Here is a 20,124-nt window from a genome sequence, read left to right as displayed (position 1 = left end):
CCCCTTTCACCAACCTGCACCCTATACTCCCGCCACCAGGCTTGACTGCTGCTCTTCCTGTGCGCACAGGCCCCCTCCACATACCTCTGTTACTGTACTTTCCACATTATGTAGAGTTTGTATACATATTTGCCCCCTCTACTCAACTACAAGCTCCTTAACTAGAGACTGTGTCTTATTTCTCAGTAGCCCTGGCACCTCACACTGTACCTGGCACACAGTAGGCATTTAGTATTTTATAAACTGAACTAGATCTCCCGCATCAATTGGTTACTATTTTCTATCTCTCACATCTGCCCCCTCCTCTCCATCCTGGAAGCTTCTGCTCCTGTTCAAGCCCTTGTCATCTCTCCCATCCTCATAAAACTCACCTGTGACCTTCTTGCTTCCCTCCATACACTGCTTTATCTTTTTCCCAGCTCAGAAAAGCTTTTTAAAGGAGCAATGTATATCCACTTTATCTGCTTCTTTTTAAATTTTTTCAACTCTTTTTAGTTTTTAAATTAATTAATTGGGTCTGCATTGGGTCTTCATTGCCGCACACAGGCTTTCTCTAGTTGCAGCGAGCAGGGTCTACTCTTCGTTGCGGTGAGCGGGCTCCTCATTGTGGTGGCTTCTCTTGTTGCGGAGCACAGGCTCTAGGCACGCGGACTTCAGTAGTTGTGGCATGTGGGCTCTAGAGCGCAGGCTTAGTAGCTGTGGCACACGGGCTTAGTCGCTCCACGGCATATGTGATCTTCCCAGACCAGGGCTCGAACCCGTGTCCCTTACATTGGCAGGCAGATTCTTAACCATTGCGCCACCAGGGAAGTCCCCAAAATTTATTTTTAATTATGCAAAGAATACATGTACTTAATCTACCCTCCTCAGAGGTAACTACTAATAGTAGTTACCATTTTTAGTTTGTTGATTATTCTTGCAGACTTTTTTCTCTGCTTCTATAAACAGAGAGAGAAATGTTTGTTTTACTGGGAAGGGGCAGATTTATACAAATGGCGTCATGATCTGTGTATCATTCTTCAACTTCTTTTTTTCACTTAACAACATGTTTATGTAAGTATATATAGATCTAACTCATTCTTTTACACTGCCAAATACGGTTCCATGGTATGGTTGTACTATAGATCATTTAGTTGCCCTATTGGTGGAAATCTAGACTGTTTAAAAATTTTTTTTCGTTCCATAACCAATGCTGCAGTGAACATCGTTTTTCTATGCTTTTTATGAACATGTACAGTTGTTTCTCTAGGCTATATTCCTAAAGGTGGACCTGCTGGATCATAAGATATTCACATTTAAAATTTTAACAGATACCATCAAATTTGACCTTTACAAAATCTGTGTCAATTTATACTCCCAGCAACATGAATAAAATTACCTGGTATTAATGGATATTATATTTTTATGTTTTATTTTTGCAAATCTGATAGATGAAAAAAATACTTCATTGTTTCATTTTGCATTTCCCTACTCACTGATGAAGTTGAATGACAATCATTTCATATGTTGATGGGCCATTTACATTTCCCCTTCTGTCAATTACTTGTTTATTTCTCATTGAATTGTAGAAGCTCTTTTTACATTTTAGAAAAGTCCTTTGCTATACAGGTTGCAAATATTTTCTCCCCATCTGTAGTTTGTTTTTACTTTTGTTTATAGTATGTTTCAATAGACTATTGACTGAAAAAATGCACAACCTAAAAGTAGAGAATTATGTTTTATTTGGTGGACAAAACTGAGGCCTTAAGCCCAGAAGACAGCTTCTCAGAGAGTTCTGAGGGACTGCTCCAAAGAGGTAAAGGAGGAGCCAGGATATACAGGGGTTTTTGCAACAAAAACCAGGTAGTCAGAACATCAAAAGATTACTGTTAATTAAAGAAAACCAGACATCTCACGTTAATGAATGTAGCACTTTTCTATGTATGGGAAGAGACAAGAGTCTGGCTGGGCTCACTGAAATCATGCCTTTGACAGGCATCTTAACTATCTAGGGCCAGTATCCTGCTTTTCTCCATCCATTCTGAGTCCCCGCAGGGTGCACTGTTGCAGGTGGCCTCAGTGGCTGCTGGCTTGATGGCCTCAATATCCTTTGTTTACTGAAAAAGCAGGCGACACTTTTCACCCACAAGAAAAAGGTTTTTGTTTCTGTTTTGCTTTTAATTTTAACAAATTTAAATCTGTCAGTCTTCTATGACTTTTGGATCTTGTGTCATGATTAGAAAAGCCTTCTCTAAGGGATCAATAGCAGAATAACTAAGGCAGAAGAACGGATAAGTGACCTGGAAGATAAAATAGTGGAAATAACTACTGCAGAGCAGAATAAAGAAAAAAGAATGAAAAGAACTGAGGACAGTCTCAGGGACCTCTGGGACAACACTAAACTCACCAACATTTGAATTATAGGGGTCCCAGAAGAAGAAGAGAAAAAGAAAGGGACTGAGAAAATATTTGAAGAGATTATACTTGAAAACATCCCAAATATGGGAAAGGAAATAGTTAACCAAGTCCAGGAAGCACAGAGGGTCCCATACAGGATAAATCCAAGGAGAAACACACCAAGACACATATTAATCAAACTATAAAAAATTAAAGAAAAAGAAAAATTACTGAAAGCAGCAAAGGAAAAATAACACACAAGGGAATCCCCATAAGGTTAACAGCTGATCTTTCAGCAGAAACTCTGCAAGCCAGAAGGGAGTGGCAGGACATATTTAAAGTGATGAAGGAGAAAAACCTGCAACCAAGATTACTCTACCCAGCAAGGATCTCATTCAGATTTGATGGAGAAATTAAAACCTTTACAGACAAGAAAAAGGGAAGAGAATTCAGCACCACCAAACCAGCTTTACAACAAATGCTAAAGGAACTTCTCTAGGCACGAAACACAAGAGAAGGAAAAGACCTACAATAACGAACCCAAAACAATTAAGAAAATGGTAATAGGAACATACATATCGATAATTACCTTAAATGTAAATGGATTAAATGCTCCAACCAAAAGACACAGACAGGCTGAATGGGTACAAAAACAAGACCCACATATATGATGTCTACAAGAGACCCACTTCAGACCTAGGACACATACAGACTGAAAGTGAGGGGATGGAAAAAAGATATTCCATGCAAACGGAAATCAAAAGAAACCTGGAGTAGCAATTCTCATATCAGACAAAATAGACTTTAAAATAAAGACTATTACAGGAGACAAAGAAGGATACTACATAATGATCAAGGGATCGATCCAAGAAGAAGATATAACAATTGTAAATATTTATGTACCAAACATAGGAGCACCTCAATACATAAGGCAAAGGCTAACAGCCATAAAAGGGGAAATCGACAGTAACACAATCATAGTAGGGGACGTTAACACCCCACTTTCACCAGTTGACAGATCATCCAAAATGAAAATAAATAAGGAAACACAAGCTTTAAATGATACATTAAACAAGATGGACTTTATTGATATTTACAGGATATTCCATCCAAAAAGAACAGAATACACATTCTTGTCAAGTGCTCATGGAACATTCTCCAGGATAGATCATATCCTGGGTCACAAATCAAGCCTTGGTATATTTAAGAAGATTGAAATCATATCAAGTATCTTTTACAACCACAATGCTATAAGACTAGATATCAGTTACAGGAAAATATCTGTAAAAAATACAAACACATGGAGGCTAAACAATACACTACTTAATAACCAAGAGATCACTGAAGAAATCAAAGAGGAAATCAAAAAATACCTAGAAACAAATGACAATGAAAACACGACGGCCCAAAACCTATGTGTTGGAGCAAAAGCAGTTCTAAGAGGGAAGTTTATAGCAATACAATCCTACCTTAAGAAACAAGTAACATCTCAAATAAACACCTAACCTTACACCTAAAGCAATTAGAGAAAGAAGAACAAAATAACCCCAAAGTTAGCAGAAGGAAGGAAATCATAAAAATCAGAACAGAAATAAATCAAAAAGAAATGAAAGCAAAGATCAATAACACTAAATTCTGGTTCTTTGAGAAGATTTAAAAAATTGATAAACCATTAGCCAGACTCATCAAGAAAAAAAGGGAGAAGACTCAAATCAATAGAATTAGAAATGAAAAAGGAGAAGTAACAACTGACACTGCAGAAATACAAAAGATCATGAGAGATTACTACAAGCAACTCTATGCCAATAAAATGGACAACCTGGAGGAAATGGACAAATTCTTAGAAATGCACAACCTTCTGAGACTGAATCAGGCAGAAATAGAAAATATGAACAGACCAATCACAAGCACTGAAATTGAAACGGTGATTAAAAATCTTCCAACAGGACTTCCCTGGTGGCACAGTGGTTAAGAATTCACCTGCCAATGCAGGGGACACAGGTTCGAGCCCTGGTCTGGGAAGATCCCACGTGCCGCCGAGCAACTAAGCCCGTGTGCCACAACTACTGAGCCTGCTCTTTAGAGCCTGCGAGCCACAACTACTGAGGTCCACGTACTGCAACGAAGAGTAGCCCCCACACACCACAACAAAGAGTAGTCCCCGCTCACCACAACTAGAGAAAGCCCGTGTGCAGCAATGAAGACCCAACGCAGCCAAAAATAAATAATAAAAAAAAATCTTCCAACAAGCAGAAGTCCAGGACCAGATGGCTTCACAGGCAAATTCTATCAAACGTTTACAGAAGAGCTAACACCTATCCTTCTCAAATTTTTCCAAAATATAGCAGAGGGAGGAACACTCCCAAACTCATTCTATGAGGCCACCATCACCCTGATACAAAAACCAGACAAAGATGTCACAAAGAAAGAAAACTACAGGCCAATATCACTGATGAACATAGACGCAAAAATCCTCAACAAAATACTAGCAAACAGAGTCCAACAGCACATTAAAAGGATCATACACCATGATCAAGTGGGGTTTATCCCAGGAATGCAAGGATTCTTCAACATACGCAAATCAATCAATGTGATACACCATATTAACTGAAGGAGAAAAACCATATGATCATCTCAATAGATACAGAGAAAGCTTTTGACAAAATTCAACACCCATTTATGATAAAAACCCTGCAGAAAGTAGTATAGCGGGAACGTTCCTCATTATAATAAAGGCCATATATGAAAAACCCACAGCCAACATCATCCTCAATGGTGAAAAACTGAAACCATTTCCACTAAGATCAGGAACAAGACAAGGTTGCTCACTCTCACCACTATTATTCAACACAGTTTTGGAAGGTTTACAGCAATCAGAGAAGAAAAAGAAATAAAAGGAATCCAAATCGGAAAAGAAGAGGTAAAGCTGTCACTGTTTGCAGATGATGTGATACTATACACAGAGAATCTTAAAGATGCTACCAGAAAACTACTAGAGCTAATCAATGAATTTGGTAAAGTAGCAGGATACAGAATTAATGCACAGAAATCTCTAGCATTCCTATACACTAATGATGAAAAATCTGAAAGTGAAATTAAGAAAACACTCCCATTTACCATTGCAACAAAAAGAATAAAATATCTAGGAATAAACCTACCTAAGGAAAAAAAAAAACCTACCTAAGGAGACAAAAGACTTGTATACAGAAAATTATAAGACACTGATGAAAGAAATTGAAGATGATACTAATAGATGGAGAGATATACCATGTTCTTGGATTGGAAGAATCAACACTGCGAGAATGACTCTACTACCCAAAGCAATCTACAGATTCAATGCAATCCCTATCTAACTACCGCTGGCATTTTTCACAGAACTAGAACAAAAAATTTCACAATTTGTATGGAAATGCAAAAGACACCGAATAGCCAAAGCAATCTTGAGAAAGAAAAACGGAGCTGGAGAAATCAAGCTCCCTGACGTCAGACTATACTACAAAGCTACAGTAATCAAGAAAGTATGGTACTGGCACAAAAACAGAAAGATAGATCAATGGAACAGGATAGAAAGCCCAGAGATAAACCCACGCACATACCGTCACCTTATCTTTGATAAAGGAGGCAAGAATATACAGTGGAGAAAAGACAGCCTCTTCAATAAGTGGTGCTGGGAAAACTGGACAGCTACATGTAAAAGTAGGAAATTAGAACACTCCCTAACACCATACATAAAAATAAACTCAAAATGGATTAAAGACCTAAATGTAAGGCCAGACACTATCAAACTCTTAGAGGAAAACATAGGCAGAACACTCTATGACATAAATCACAGCAAGATCCTTTTTGACCCACCTCCTAGAGAAATGGAAATAAAAACAAAAATAAACAAATGGGACCTAATGAAACTTAAAAGCTTTTGCACAGCAAAGGAAACCATAAACAAGACGAAAAGACAACCCTCAGAATGGGAGAAAATATTTGCAAATGAAGCAACTGTCAAAGGATTAATCTCCAAAATTTACAAGCAGCTCATGCAGCTCAATATCAAAAACACAAACAACCCAATCCAAAAATGGGCAGAAGACCTAAATAGACATTCCTCCAAAGAAGATATACAGATTGCCAACAAACACATGAAAGAATGCTCAACATCACTAATCATTAGAGGAATGCAAATCAAAATTACAGTGAGGTATCATCTCACACCAGTCGGAATGGCCATCATCAAGAAATCTACAAACAATAAATGCTGGAGAGGGTGTGGAGAAAAGGGAACCCTCTTGCACTGTTGGTGGGAATGTAAATTGATACAGCCACTATGGAGAACAGTATGGAGGTTCCTTAAAAAACTACAAATAGAACTACCATATGACCCAGCAATCCCACTACTGGGCATATACCCTGAGAAAATCATAATTCAAAAAGAGTCATGTATCAAAATGTTCACTGCAGCTCTATTTACAATAGCTAGGACATGGAAGCAACCTAAGTGTCCATCAACAGATGAATGGATAAAGAAGATGTGGCACATATATACAATGGAATATTACTCAGCCATAAAAAGAAACGAAATTCAGCTATTTGTAATGAGGTAGATAGACCTAGAGTCTGTCATACAGAGTGAAGTAAGTCAGAAAGAGAAAGACAAATACCATATGCTAACACATATATATGGAATTTAAGAAAAAAAACAAATGTCATGAAGAACCTAGGGGTAAGACAGGAATAAAGACATAGACCTACTAGAGAACGGACTTGAGGATATGGGGAGGGGGAAGGGTGAGCTGTGACAGGGCGAGAGAGAGGCATGGACATATATACACTACCAAACGTAAAACAGATAGCTAGTGGGAAGCAGCCGCATAGCACAGGGAGATCAGCTCAGTGCTTTGTGACCGCGTGGAGGTGTGGAATAGGGAGGGTGGGAGGGAGGGAGATGCAAGAGGGAAGAGATATGGGAACATATGTATAACTGATTCACTTTGTTATAAAGCAGAAACTAACACACCATTGTAAAGCAATTATACCCCAATAAATATGTTAAAAAAAAAGATGTGGCACATATATTCAATGGAATATTACTCAGCCATAAAAAGAAACGAAATTGAGTTATTTGTAGTGAGGTGGATGGACCTAGAGTCTGTCATACAGAGTGAAGTAAGTCAGAAAGAGAAAAACAAATACTGTATGCTAACACGTATATATGGAATCTAAGAAAAGAAAGAAGGTCATGAAGAACCTAGGGGCAAGATGGGAATAAAGACACAGACCTACTAGAGAATGGACTTGAGGATAGGGGGAGAGGGAAGGGTAAGCTGTGACAAAGTGAGAGAGTGGCATGGACATATATACACTACCAAACGTAAAATAGATAGCTAGTGGGCTTCCCTGGTGGCGCAGTGGTTGAGAGTCCGCCCGCCAATGCAGGGGACATGGGTTCGTGCCCAGGTCCAGGAAGATCCCACATGCCACGGAGTGGCTAGGCTCGTGAGCCATGGCCGCTGAGCCTGTGCGCCCGGAGCCTGTGCTCCGCAATGTGAGAGGCCACAACAGTGAGAGGCCCGTGTACAGCAAAACAAACAAACAAACAAAAAAACAATAGCTAGCTAGTGGGAAGCAGCCGCATAGCACAGGGAGATCAGCTCGGTGCTTTGTGACCACCTAGAGAGGTGGGATAGGGAGGGTGAGAGGGAGGGAGATGCAAGAGGGAAGAAATATGGGAACATATGTATATGTATAACTGATTCACTTGGTTATAAAGCAGAAACTAACACACCATTGTAAAGCAATTACACTCCAATAAAGATGTTTTAAAAAAAGCCTTCTCTACCCCCAAAGTTATAAAAATATTCTCTTATATTTTTTCTTCATATTTTTAGAAGTTGTTTTTAATCCAACTGGAATCTATTTTTGTGAATGGTGTTTGTGTGGGAGGGTCTCATCTTATGTTTTCCTAACGGATGGCCTATTTTCCCAGCACATTTTCTTTTTGTTTTGTTTTGTTTTTTTTGTGTTACGCGGGCATCTCACTGTTGTAGCCTCTCCCGTTGCGGAGCACAGGCTCCGGACGCGCAGGCTCAGCGGCCATGGCTCACGGGCACAGCCGCTCCGCCGCATGTGGGATCTTCCCGGACCGGGGCACGAACCCGTGACCCCTGCATCGGAAGGCAGACTCTCAACCACTGCGCCACCAGGGAAGCCCACATTTTCTTGAATAGTCCATTCTTTCCTTGCTAACTTACAAATGCTAAATGCCCATAGAAACATGAATTTGATCTTGGACTCATTTTTCTGTTCAACTGTTCCGTTTGCTATTCTTTTTTTTTAATAAATAAATAAATTTATTTATTTATTTTTGGCTGCATTGGGTCTTCGTTGCTGTGCACAGGCTTTCTCCAGTTGTGGCGAGCGGGGGCTACTATTCGTTGTGGTGCACGGGCTTCTTATCATGGTGGCTTCTCTTGTTGTGGAGCACGGGCTCTAGGTGCACAGGCTTCAATCGTTGTGGCACGAGGGCTCAGTAGTTGTGGCTCTCCGGCTCTAGAGCGCAGGCCCAGTAGTTGTGGCACACAGGCTTAGTTGCTCCACGCCATGCGGTATCTTCCCGGACCAGAGCTCGAATCCCTGTCCCCCACACTGGCAGGTGGATTCTTAACCACTGTGCCACCAGGGAAGTCCCTCCTTTTGCTATTCTGATGCCTTTACTTCCTTACCTCCCATTCACTCATGGCAATCTAGTTTCTACCCACGATTTCCCTGGAATTATTATTCCTAAGTGTATTAATGACCTTCATGTTGCCAAACCCAATGGATATTTTTCAGTTTTTATCTCTCCGGACACTATTTATCATTCCCTCACATATGCTACATAATACAACTCTCCCTTGATTCTTCTACCAATAAAAGTCACGATCATAACAGTATCTTCTATTCGTTAGTTACCCCGTGCCAGGCACTGTTTAAGCGTTTCCTATGCCATACACGTGGAGTATGCCTCACCCATGACCCTCTGGGTAGATATCAGTATTATCACCATCCCCACTTCACAGGAAACTGAGGCATAAAGAATTTAAGTGCCTAGTTGTAGTGTAAGCCCTGACAGTTGTAACTTGCATTTTTGTAACCCAAGTGTCTGATTGAAGCTTTGATTTCGGAGGCATCCACTGCAAAAAGGCACCTACTTCAAGGACAGCTATCACGAATAAACACACTGCCAGCCACAGAAAGATAAGGAACCAGCCCCGTCCACCCCCCCACCCCAGGCGTCCTTGTTTTAAAGATATTGGTGGATTTCTATAACTGACCATTTAGGCCACTTGTTTTTTTTCTCTCCCCACGTGTTAAATTCCCGCTCTTATGTTTTACATTCACCAATAAAGAGTAAGCCCGCAAAACCACAGGCCGCCTACCCTCGATCCCTATGAAAGCAGAACCCCAAGCCCAGGTGCTCTCTCTCTCTTTCTCTACCCTCGACCTCGCTGTGTAGCCCCGGGTGTGCCTTGTCCTTTCCAGAAGCTGTGAGTAATAAACCCTTTTTTCCCCTCCAAGTTTCCTGACGGTTATTACTGAGGGCGTCTTGCAATCATAATAAGAACCACAAGGGCCGGTCCAGCCGCAACATTGGTTATGGATAGGCCGAGACCAGCACAAAACGCTTGTCCAAGATCCCTGAGCTAATAAGTAGCAGGATGGGATTTGAACCCAGGTCTGTCTGAGACCAAAGCCTGAGTTCCTAAGCACACCCCTTTCCAGCCTGTCCTCTGTCTCCCTCTTGAGTTCCTTTTGCTTCAGCAGCTTTCAAATGGTGCCCTTCACGATATGGCCTTCGTCACTGCTCTTCTCAGTTTGCCCCTGCACCCTGGGTAAAGCAGGGCCTTCTGATGCTCTCTTTCAGTGCAGCTGCACTGACCTATCTATGTCCTCATGGCCCTGTCAGAATGGAGAAAACACAGCTTTTTATTACAAATCCCTGGAGCTTACTCCACTTCTGTTCCCCAGTCCATTTCCCGGAGGCTTCTCATTTTTACTTATGCGAGTTTGTATTATTTGATATAAGCACGTATCACATTTATAATCGGGAAAAACAGTAAGGATATTAAAAATATAAGAGAAGTAGGTTAGCCTCTAAGGGGCAAGAGAAGTAGATTAGCCTCTAAGGGGCTCTATCAGTTTGGCCCTCCCAAGCCATCATTATGCAGGCGTTTTCCAATGTTAGATATGTCGACTATATGTTACTGAGAACTGTGAAAAATTTAATGGACGAGATGCTGAGCCATCTGCAGCTGAGATTAATCACTCATATTGTGACCCAAATATCCCCTTTCCCCAGGGTTTAATTTATTCTCCACCAAACAAGATTAGCACAATAAGCAGGCCTATACAAAGCAGAGGTGTCCTTCGTCTAGAATTTCAAATGGAAAACAGAATTCAGTTCAATTATTAAGGAGCTAAATATATTTACTCATTATAAGGAAATGAGTATGGCTGTTGTTATTTTAAGGGAGAAATAGAAGAATTTGGGATACAGTTCATCTGAGAAGCAAGGGAATCCTCAAAGGATGAGCACTGCTCAAAATGATGAATGACTTTTTCTGTGAAGAGCACCTGTGATAACCATGTGACTTTTAGTTAAATGCAGACGGTGCCTGACGCCCTCCCCCTCCCTCAACCCAGCCCTCATCTCGTCCTCATCTGAGCCTCACTCCAGCCCTCACTGGCACACCATTCTCAACCACCCACAGTCTCTCCTCCTACCTCTCTGCTTATTCCAGCTCGGTCTCTTTCCAGGATGTCTTTTCCTCCATCTGCTGACTTAACATCCTCAGGTTTTTATCTTTAGCCCAGCGTTCATCTCACTCGGCTCCAATCCTTGGATGATCTTACGTGTGTCTGTGGCTGGAACATATCACCTATACCTTGATAACCCAAGTCTGTTTACAGCGCAGACCCTCTCCTGACCTCTAACCCTGCATATTCAGCTGCCTATCCTCTATGGTCCGCAGGCAGCTCAAACTCAACACTTGCTAAACAGAGCTGATTCTTCTTAAACCTGGTTCTTATGGCAACTCTTACTGAATGCTGCCAACCATCTGTCCACCCTCCAAAGCCAGAAATCCAAGCCTCATTCTAGGTTCTTCTTTTGCCCTCCCAACCCCCAAGTCCTGTTGAGTCTACCTACTCAGTAGTTATCAAATCTGTCTCCTCTTCCCTGTCTCAGCACCTGTGTCATCGCTGGCCTCGATCAAATTGGTCCAACAGTCTCCTAATTGGTCTTCCTGCTCTCCAGCCCATCCCATACTATCCCAAAGCCCCCTCTTCAAAGGCCAATTCGACTACATCGTTCTACTTCATAAAGCTTTTCAGTGGCTCCTTATCCACACATTCTACAAACCCCTCCATGATCTGGTCGCTGCTTACCTCTTCAGGCTCATCTCCCCTCACTTTTCCCCCAGCTCACGCCAAGCACCGGCCCAGGGGCACAGCAGGCATTGCGGGGCCCTAGGTTTACACGATTTGAAGGGCCCTCCAAGAAAGATCAAACAACACAATGACTAGAAATTAGTTCCAGGGCTTTGGAGGTGCGTGAGCAACTGAGGGCCCTGAAACAAGCTTCACTAGCTTCACAGTAACTCTACCCCTGGTCTAGCCAAACAGAGCAAGCTCAGTCCCCTAGAACATGCCACAGTCTTCCACATCCCTCTGCCTCTGTACAAGCAGCTGTCCCTGCCCGGGATGGGGTTCCCAACCTTCCCTTGTCTGTCCAGCAAAATCGTTCACCCTTCAAAGGCCAGCTCAGGGGCACCTCCTCTGTGCAGGCCTCCCTGACCTCCCTGCATGGAGCTGACTGTTCTCTCCTTCATGTTCTCATTGTAGCTTGTCCTTTACCTCTGTGTACCCTGTCCTTTACAGAGCAGGTCACACTCAAAGGAACTTGTTTGTTTAAGACCAGGTTTCCCGTGAGTCTTTGCCTCAAGGGCAGAGACAAGGTCATTCCTGTTTAGACTGTTGGAGGACGGCAGTACCTGGCTCAATAAATGTCTGTCGAATGGAATAGAAAAACAGCCTGCTTTTGGCAAAGCGTGTGGAGTAGAACACTGAAATAGACGGGGACCCTGGGCGGAGGCGGCGCTAGGGAGCTCTCTGCTGCCTGCCTGCGTCATCTGAGAGGTCCAGCGGGACCCCAGTGGTGAGCTCCTCCCCGTGGCCTCCCAGTAGCCTCCCCACCCCACCGCCTCCCTTACCTGTCCTCCTTGTTGATCTGGTCCCCGAAGCCCACTGTGCTAACAATTGTGAGCTTTAGCCCCACGTTGCTTTCTTGAAGGTCATATGTATTGGACTGGAGCTGGACACCCGGCTGTGTGTGGGTGGCTGGCTCCCCCTCGAACTTGGTGTTGAACAGGGTGTCCATGAGGGTGGACTTGCCCAAACCTGTCTCTCCTGAAAAACAAAAGAATGAATTATGATGCATTCACACAATGACCACGCAGCCATTACACATGTTTTGGATGCATATTCACTGACATGGGAAAATGTACACGGTAAGACACTAAGTGAGGAGCACGTAGAACTACATGGACTATTTGATCTCAGTTAAGTGGAAAAGAGTATAAGGAACGGCACCAACATATCAGCAGCAGTCATCTCAGGACAGTGGAACTGGGGTCATTTTTCTTTTAGTCTTCATATTTTTGTGTTATTTGAAAATTGAGTATGCATTGTTTTTATAGTCAGAAAAAGAAACGGTGTTAAAGGCAGTGATGGCGAGGTAGAGTTACGCCTAGAAAAACACTGGAAGGGCGTACAATGTACTCTTACCAACGGTCATGTCTGGGTGGTGGGGTTATGTGCGCTTTTCACTTCTTTCTTTATGCTTTTCTCTATTTTCCAAGTTTTCTACAAGGAACGTGTATAGCTTTCATAATAAAAATTTAAGGGCTATTTTCAAGTTTACAAGAAAGGGACAGCAGTCCCTCATCAAATAAGTATCCTCTCCTCTCAGTCCCCATCTCTCCCAGCCAGGCCCAGACAGCACCCGCAGACGCATCCCAGTGGGGAGACCATTTTTAGCTAATGGAGAGGGAATTTAGCAGGCCACAAGTTATTCTTCCCTTTAAATTTCAAACAAGCCAGTCAGTTGTTTGTTTAACTAACAGGCTGCTGGATACTAATACATTAAACCCCTGGAATTTCAAAACCACTGGCTTTCGCACCAGGGCAACGAGTCGGGGAAGGGCTGCGGGGACTGGTGAAGGTTTGTGGAGGTTATTCCTGAGAGACGCAAAGGATGTCAAGTCACTGCCAGGAACCAAGGGCTGCGCTTTGAAGACCCGGGCTACCCTGCTGTTGCGCTATCATCACCCCTCTTCTCCCTTTCCCTGCTCACAACCCTTGAGATGTGGGAATTGACACACCTTCCCAGTTGGGAATGGGGGGAGTGGGTTTGCCCTGGGCCAATCCTGGCCTGGAAGGTCCCCTCTTGTGACCGACAGCACATATCTGCAGGGCAGTCCAGGGCTAGGGTTCGAGCTGCACAACCCATAACCGTAAATGGTCCATCTCCCCTCCCACCTCTGGGTGTGTCTAGCTTTGCATCTTGCAAACCTCTTTTATCCGGAATAATGAGCTATGAATGCAGGAGGTGCTTTTAAAAATATGTGTCTATGCTGAGAGCTTTCTGTATGTGGAGGGATCAGTGTGAGAGAGAGAGAAAACAAGGAGAACATTCAACTCAGCCTGGCTACCCGGCTCCCCAGCCCGATTTCATAGCCAGGTCTGACTAATGTGGTTGATTGCCAGGATGCAGGGAAATGGTTCCTCACACAGATCCTGCTTCCAGCCAGGGTCTGTTATACCTACTAGCAGCAAAGACTCTCCCAGAAGAGGCCCTTTTCTCCCTCCCTAAAGGGACAGGAAGTATTTGGGTCCCCAGAAAAACTTGGTGAGGTGGGAAGTGGCAGACTTGGCTGCCATGGGAAGTGGCAGACTTGGCTAAGCAACGGAAGAAATCGCCCCCCTCCCCGCCCAAGGTGCGGGTGCCGCTCCACTGGAAAGGGGCCGGCACCTCTGAAACGGGAACACAGGGTGGCTGCCTCTCCCTAACTCGCCTTCCCTCTGGGCGTTGAAGCTTAAGCTACATTTTCGCCGGTCTTTGTCCGTGCCTAATACAGTGTCCATGTACATCCCCACTTTCAGACCCTCTCTCCCGTTCTGTGAGCTCTTTGCTGAACGCCCCGCAGCTCCTAGATCGTGGCGGGCCCTGACTCCCCAGCACCCAGAGCTGGCTCCCTGACTCCCTGATCCTAAGACTTCCCAGAGAGCAGGGGATGGGCAACTTCTGGTACTCCCCGGAGCGCCTAGCAAGAGGCTCACACAGAGGCCTCAGGAGCAGTACCACAGAGGCAAGGGCCCGCCCTGTTTGCGCAGCTGTAGAAAGGCAGGCCGGGTGGGCCGGGCAGGGCAGGGCAACGGAGAAAATGACCACCCGGACGCCTGCCAGTGCAAAAGGGCTGTGGAAATTAGATGCTCAATGATGAGTGTCTGGAAGAAAAGACCCGGCGGGTGTCTAGGGAATTGTGATAAATGCAGCATGAGAAGAGGGCAGAAAATCAAGTGTGCTTGTCCCGTTCCAGTTTTCCATCAATGTGGAGCCTGGGGGCGGGGAGGGGTGGGAGTTCTCTCTCTCTGGATGGCTGCCACAGACCCAGCCTGAGCCTGGGATGTTGTCCTGGGCCCGGTACTGAGCGGGGGAGGGGAGCCACTCTCGGCTCAACTCAGATCAGGTCAGCAGATTCCACACCCCTGCAGGAAGGTAGGGACTTGGCAATTAGATTCCAGCAGGAAACCTGAACAGTCCCGAGGGGTCAATTTCTCTCTCCTCCTCCCTCCTCAGAGTGTACAGCGGGGTTTCTTAACCCTTTTTAAGTCATCTCCACCAGCCCAGAGGATTTCCTCTCACTTGACTTAATGTAGATAGGATCCCGGAAACACCAGCTTTTTAAAAAAGAATTCAATTTAAAACATGCAATATGAAATCTGCTTTTTCAAGCTATACTCCCTGGGCTAGTCTGATGTTGACCTCTCTACCGGGAGTTCAAAACCACTGTGACAAAGAAAAGCTTAAGCCCTTTTCCTCATCTGCTGTTAACATTTGCATCCTCTGGTACCTTGTGCAATTAAGTCCTTGCAAGTGATGAAATGCAGAGTCCCAGGCAGGTTGACCTAAGCCTAGCCCTTCCCCTTCTCTGGACTCCAGTCTCTTTTTCCATAAAATGAGCAGGTTTGAGTAGTAATAGTAACAGCTATTGCTCCTGGAGCACTTACTACGTGGGCACCACTGTAAATACCTTACATATATTCCCTTATTTATTCCCTAAAGTAAGACTGTGTATTAGATAATACTACTATTTGTCCTTAATTTACAGGTGGATTAACCGAGCCACTTCCTAGCTGTGTGAATGTGCCCCTGCTCTTCAGTCTCTCTGCACGTCACGTTCCTCATCTATAAAATGTGGAGGAAGAAACTGGCCCAGGGTCACAAAAGTAGTATGTGGCAATGCCAGCATTTGACCGCAGGCAGTCTGACACTGGAGCCCATGCATGTTCTAGTGTGTCCCATAGGTGTGATTTGTTGTTTCATTCAGTCATTCGACAAATATTTAGAACCTTTAACAGGAGCCAGGCACAGGTTTAGGAGCCGGGGATACAGCAATGATCAGGAGCTAGTCTCTTCCGGCTCCGAATGTTGGAATAAACCAAGAGAAACGTCTCTGAGTTCAACCGGAAGGTGTCCAAAAGGGAACTCTCCAGGAACTCCTGTTGGCCAAGGGAGCCTATGGATGGGGACGAGGTCCTGCCTGGCTCTGTGACCTTGCCCTCTACTTCTTCCTGATCTTGCAGAGACCTAGCAAACAGGGGTGTGCTGGAGCCGGCTCGCCCGGCTTCCTGCAGTTCTTCCCAAGCCCATGTGCAGTGATGTCATGTTGGCAGCTTAAAACCAGCTATGGTGGGAATAATGACAGCACAAAAATTGGTAAATGCTACAAACCACAGCAACTTTTCTCCTGAGAGTGGGTGGTTTGACGCTGACCAGCACACCACCGCTGGCAGCCTGTCTCAGACAGGTGGACGGCTGCCTCTCCCAGAGATGGAGAGAAGAAACCATCGCTCCCTAACCCTGAGAGAATGCTAGCTGCCCTTCCCCTCCTCCTGCACTGAGCCTCAATCCTGCTTCTCTTGTATGTTTTGTTTTTCCAAGTTCAACAGAGCCTAGTTGAGCCTGGAATCCTGAGCAGTTTCAAAGTAAATATTAGCCTTATGACCCTTCGCGCTCGTCAGGCATTCTCTGTTGCTGGCACGTTCCGAGGGCTGAGTCTCTTTGGGGCTCTTTCCCAGCAGAACGTTTGCACTGCTGACTCTAGTCGTTCCTCCAACGCCTCCTGTGCTATATCTAGAATCCTGGGATCCGAGTGATTTCCAAAGCTAAGCTAGTAGACTGGGAGTGGGCTAGTAGACTGTTTAGAACAGGAGGGGGACCTCAGCCCGCTCGGTAATTACTGTCAACCATAGCGTCTGTTGGAGAGGAGCCATAATGTGCTCACACCCATGTGCCTGGCCCTCTAAAAATAATGATCGTAGGTGTCATCATCAGTGCCCTTATGTATAAATTACGCTCTTGATTCATAAAAATTCTCCCTCTCCATGCCAGCATGCACATGCGCACTTATGCACCACAATAAACAATACGGTGATAAAAATATTCTAGATCTCTGTTAATAACCAAAGCCAGTGTTACCATAATTTTACACTTAAAATGCCCTATCGGAAAAGAAAAGAAAATCCTTTGGGGAAACATATTCTATGCCCAAACAGAACCGCTTTATAATCGTCATTAAGGGAGTAAAGCTGACGGTTATGCACAGGCAGTAGGCATGAAAGTATGGTCGCTGAAGGTCCTGCGAGAGAAACGACCACCTTCAGCAGCCAAGCTATGGATCCTTCGCCACGTCGGTGACGCTACCCAGTCCCACGGCTGGGCTGAGATTGCAGCCTTAGAGCCACCGTAAGCCACCTGTGACTTTGGCCCAAATTGTGGGTTCAGAGCAATGACAGGCTTCTGAGCCCAGCCAGAGCGGGGGATGCATGAGTTGCAGGCTTTTCTGGATCAGGGATGGGGAGTGCAGTTAACCAGCCTGGGCGGGTACATCCAAGGGGTGCACCTGCACGGCTAAGAGGGGAGCTATTAGAGCAGCCGTTTCCTGAAACTTCATAAGTAGAGAGAGAAAGAGGAGGTGACTCCTTGGGTGTGAGGGTCTCCTTTCTACCCTTCCCCTCTTGGAGGGTCTGTCCTGGGCAGTTGAGCGACTCCATGCCCGCAGGTGCACAGTGAAGCAGCTGCATATGTACGATGCCTGGGTGGGTAGGGGTTTACTATTTCTCCCACTTGGGACTTCCCTGGTGGTGCGGTGGTTAAGAATCCGCCTGCCAATGCAGGGGACACGGGTTCCACCCCTGGTCCGGGAAGATCCCACATGCCGCAGAGCAACTAAGCCCGTGCACCACAGCTACTGAGCCTGCGAGCCACAGCTACTGAGCCTGCGAGCCGCAACTACTGAAGCCTGCACGCCTAGAGCCCGTGCTCCACAACAAGAGACGCCACCGCAACGAGAAGCCTGCACACCGCGATGAAGAGTAGCTCCCACTCGCGGCAACTAGAGAAAGTCCGCGCGCAGCAACGGAGACTCAACGCAGCCAAAAATAAAAATAAATAATAAAGAAATAAAGAAATATTTCTCCCACTCACTTTGCCTTGAGCTTGGCTGCCTCTTCCTCCGGGCCCTAGGGGAGCCTGTGGACCACATGTCCAACTACCCTACGCTGCCGCCCTCAGAGAGCCATCCTGACCTATGCGGCCTCCCTCCTAAAGCTTTACTAGCCCACCCAATTTGCACTTGGTTTGAGAGGCTGATGGGGGTGGGCCTGTCACTTCACTTCTCATCCCCTCAGCTTCAATGCAGGTCACCCGGAGCTCTGGGAGGAATGCCAAGGGACTCCAATATGTTTGTGTGGAAGTTTTTCAGTAATCAAATGTTATGTGAAATAAGTTGGCCATCAGCCAAAGATGGGAGAGATCTGGCAGTGCTAATACTGGACGTGATGGTATTTGATCTTGATGTCGATCACCATGACTGCTGTTTATTTTGTATCCCTCTCCTAATAGCACCTCATCGTAACCATGGGTAGACTTTTGGCATCTGAAGAATTAACAGCCTAGATCTGGACTCTCAGGCCCACGATATGTAAATCCGTGAAGCACATATTTTCATCTCATAGGTTCCAAAGCTGGTGCGTGAGAGTGAGTCATTTCACTAGTGAGTGAGCCTAGCTGACTGCCTGTCAACCATACTTAGAAGTGGCTTTGTTTTCTCTACTTGTCCTCGAGTGTGTAGCTAATTCTCCGACAGAAAATGATCTGAGGAGTGCCAGGGAGGGAGAAGAAAAAACAGAGTCCAAGAAAATGAATGGCCTTAGTTACAAAACAGAACTTTAGACTACATTAGAGAGTAGAATATCCAATTCAGTAGTGGTTCACACCCTCAGTATGAATGAATTCCCCGTATGCTCTGTACAAAAACAGGAAAAGGCAATTAGCAAAAGTGTTTTGAGTGTTCCGACCGGGCATGAAAACTGCCATTATTATGGTATTTATAGAATCATTAAGGTTTGGAGGTATGTCACTAAAAATATGCAGGTACGCCTTACTGCACTGTATAGTGAAAATTTTACACTGTGATCGTGTTTGCAAATTTGGGATTATTTAAGGTCTAAGGAGAGATTCTCAAAGAATGTCAAGGAACCGCTGTTCCTGAGACTTGCTTGACTAGTGCTTGACAGTTTCCAAAGTGCCTCTGCGTTCTCAAGAGATGTCTCTGGCAGCGGTTACCAAAGCAGTGGGAGGGACAAAAGGTCAGGCAGACCTGGGTCCCTGTCATGGCTCTGCCACTTATTCTGTGTTGCCTCAGCTAAGTCCCTTATACCCCCGCCCGAGTTTCTTGGTCTCCGTCTGTTCCATGAGGATATGAAGTCTGTTCACTTCCCAGAGTCCTAGTAAGGACCCAAACTGTTAACATGGGAAAGTGTTTGAGAAATGTAGTGAGTGGTTCCTGCGGGGATAATTCATGCGTTCATTTCACATACATTATTGAACTCTCTTTGTGCTGTAATTAGCACAGTAGAGGTGACTAAGACATGGTTCCCACACTTGAGACTAAAGGTCCAGGCACAGATACACTTAAAGGGAATAAAAAGAACTTGGCACACAGCTGTGTGGTGCCTGCACAGAGCTCAAACTGTACCAAGCACAGCAGGGCTGCAGAGGAAACAGACAGACCCAACCCACTGCCCACAGCTGGTAAGCAGGCATCTTTCCACAGCCATTACCTCCCTCCCAATTCTGCCCTGGCTCCTATTTTCTGCAGTCAGAACAAACCTGATAAGAGTAGCTGAGCCAGCCAGCTCCCTTACAGAATTTCCACTGGGTGTCACGCAGCTCAGCTCCCCCCAAGGTATGGCCCCGCATTCTGGTCTGGGCAGGGAAAAATGTAACTACAGCCAGCTGCTCACCGAAACAAGCAGAGGGACAAAAGAAGAAGAGGGGCAGAAAAATTCCTGCAAATAGATCAGAATGACACACTATTGAACCTAATGACCTGCAGAGCCACACCCAGCCATTAAGGATCCATATTCTGTAAT

General features: G+C 44.9%; 1 protein-coding gene across 19 annotated transcripts in view; it reads right to left on the bottom strand.

The window, feature by feature from the left end:
- SEPTIN6 (septin 6) overlaps positions 1-20,124 on the bottom strand; it is a 65,587-nt gene that overhangs the window by 30,793 nt on the left and 14,670 nt on the right. For all 19 annotated transcript variants that reach the window (XR_012329277.1, XR_012329275.1, XR_012329276.1 and 16 more), the window contains one exon: positions 12,618-12,813. Coding sequence is in view for 15 of the 19 variants with exons in the window: in XM_073799267.1 (XP_073655368.1) it covers positions 12,618-12,813 (196 nt within the window). In the remaining 4 variants the exon portion in view is untranslated. The remainder of the gene's footprint in view (positions 1-12,617; positions 12,814-20,124) is intronic.

This window comes from Tursiops truncatus, chromosome X, assembly GCF_011762595.2.
Source record: "Tursiops truncatus isolate mTurTru1 chromosome X, mTurTru1.mat.Y, whole genome shotgun sequence".
NCBI classification, from domain to species: domain Eukaryota; kingdom Metazoa; phylum Chordata; class Mammalia; order Artiodactyla; family Delphinidae; genus Tursiops; species Tursiops truncatus.
This window is presented reverse-complemented; position numbering and strand designations above follow the sequence as displayed.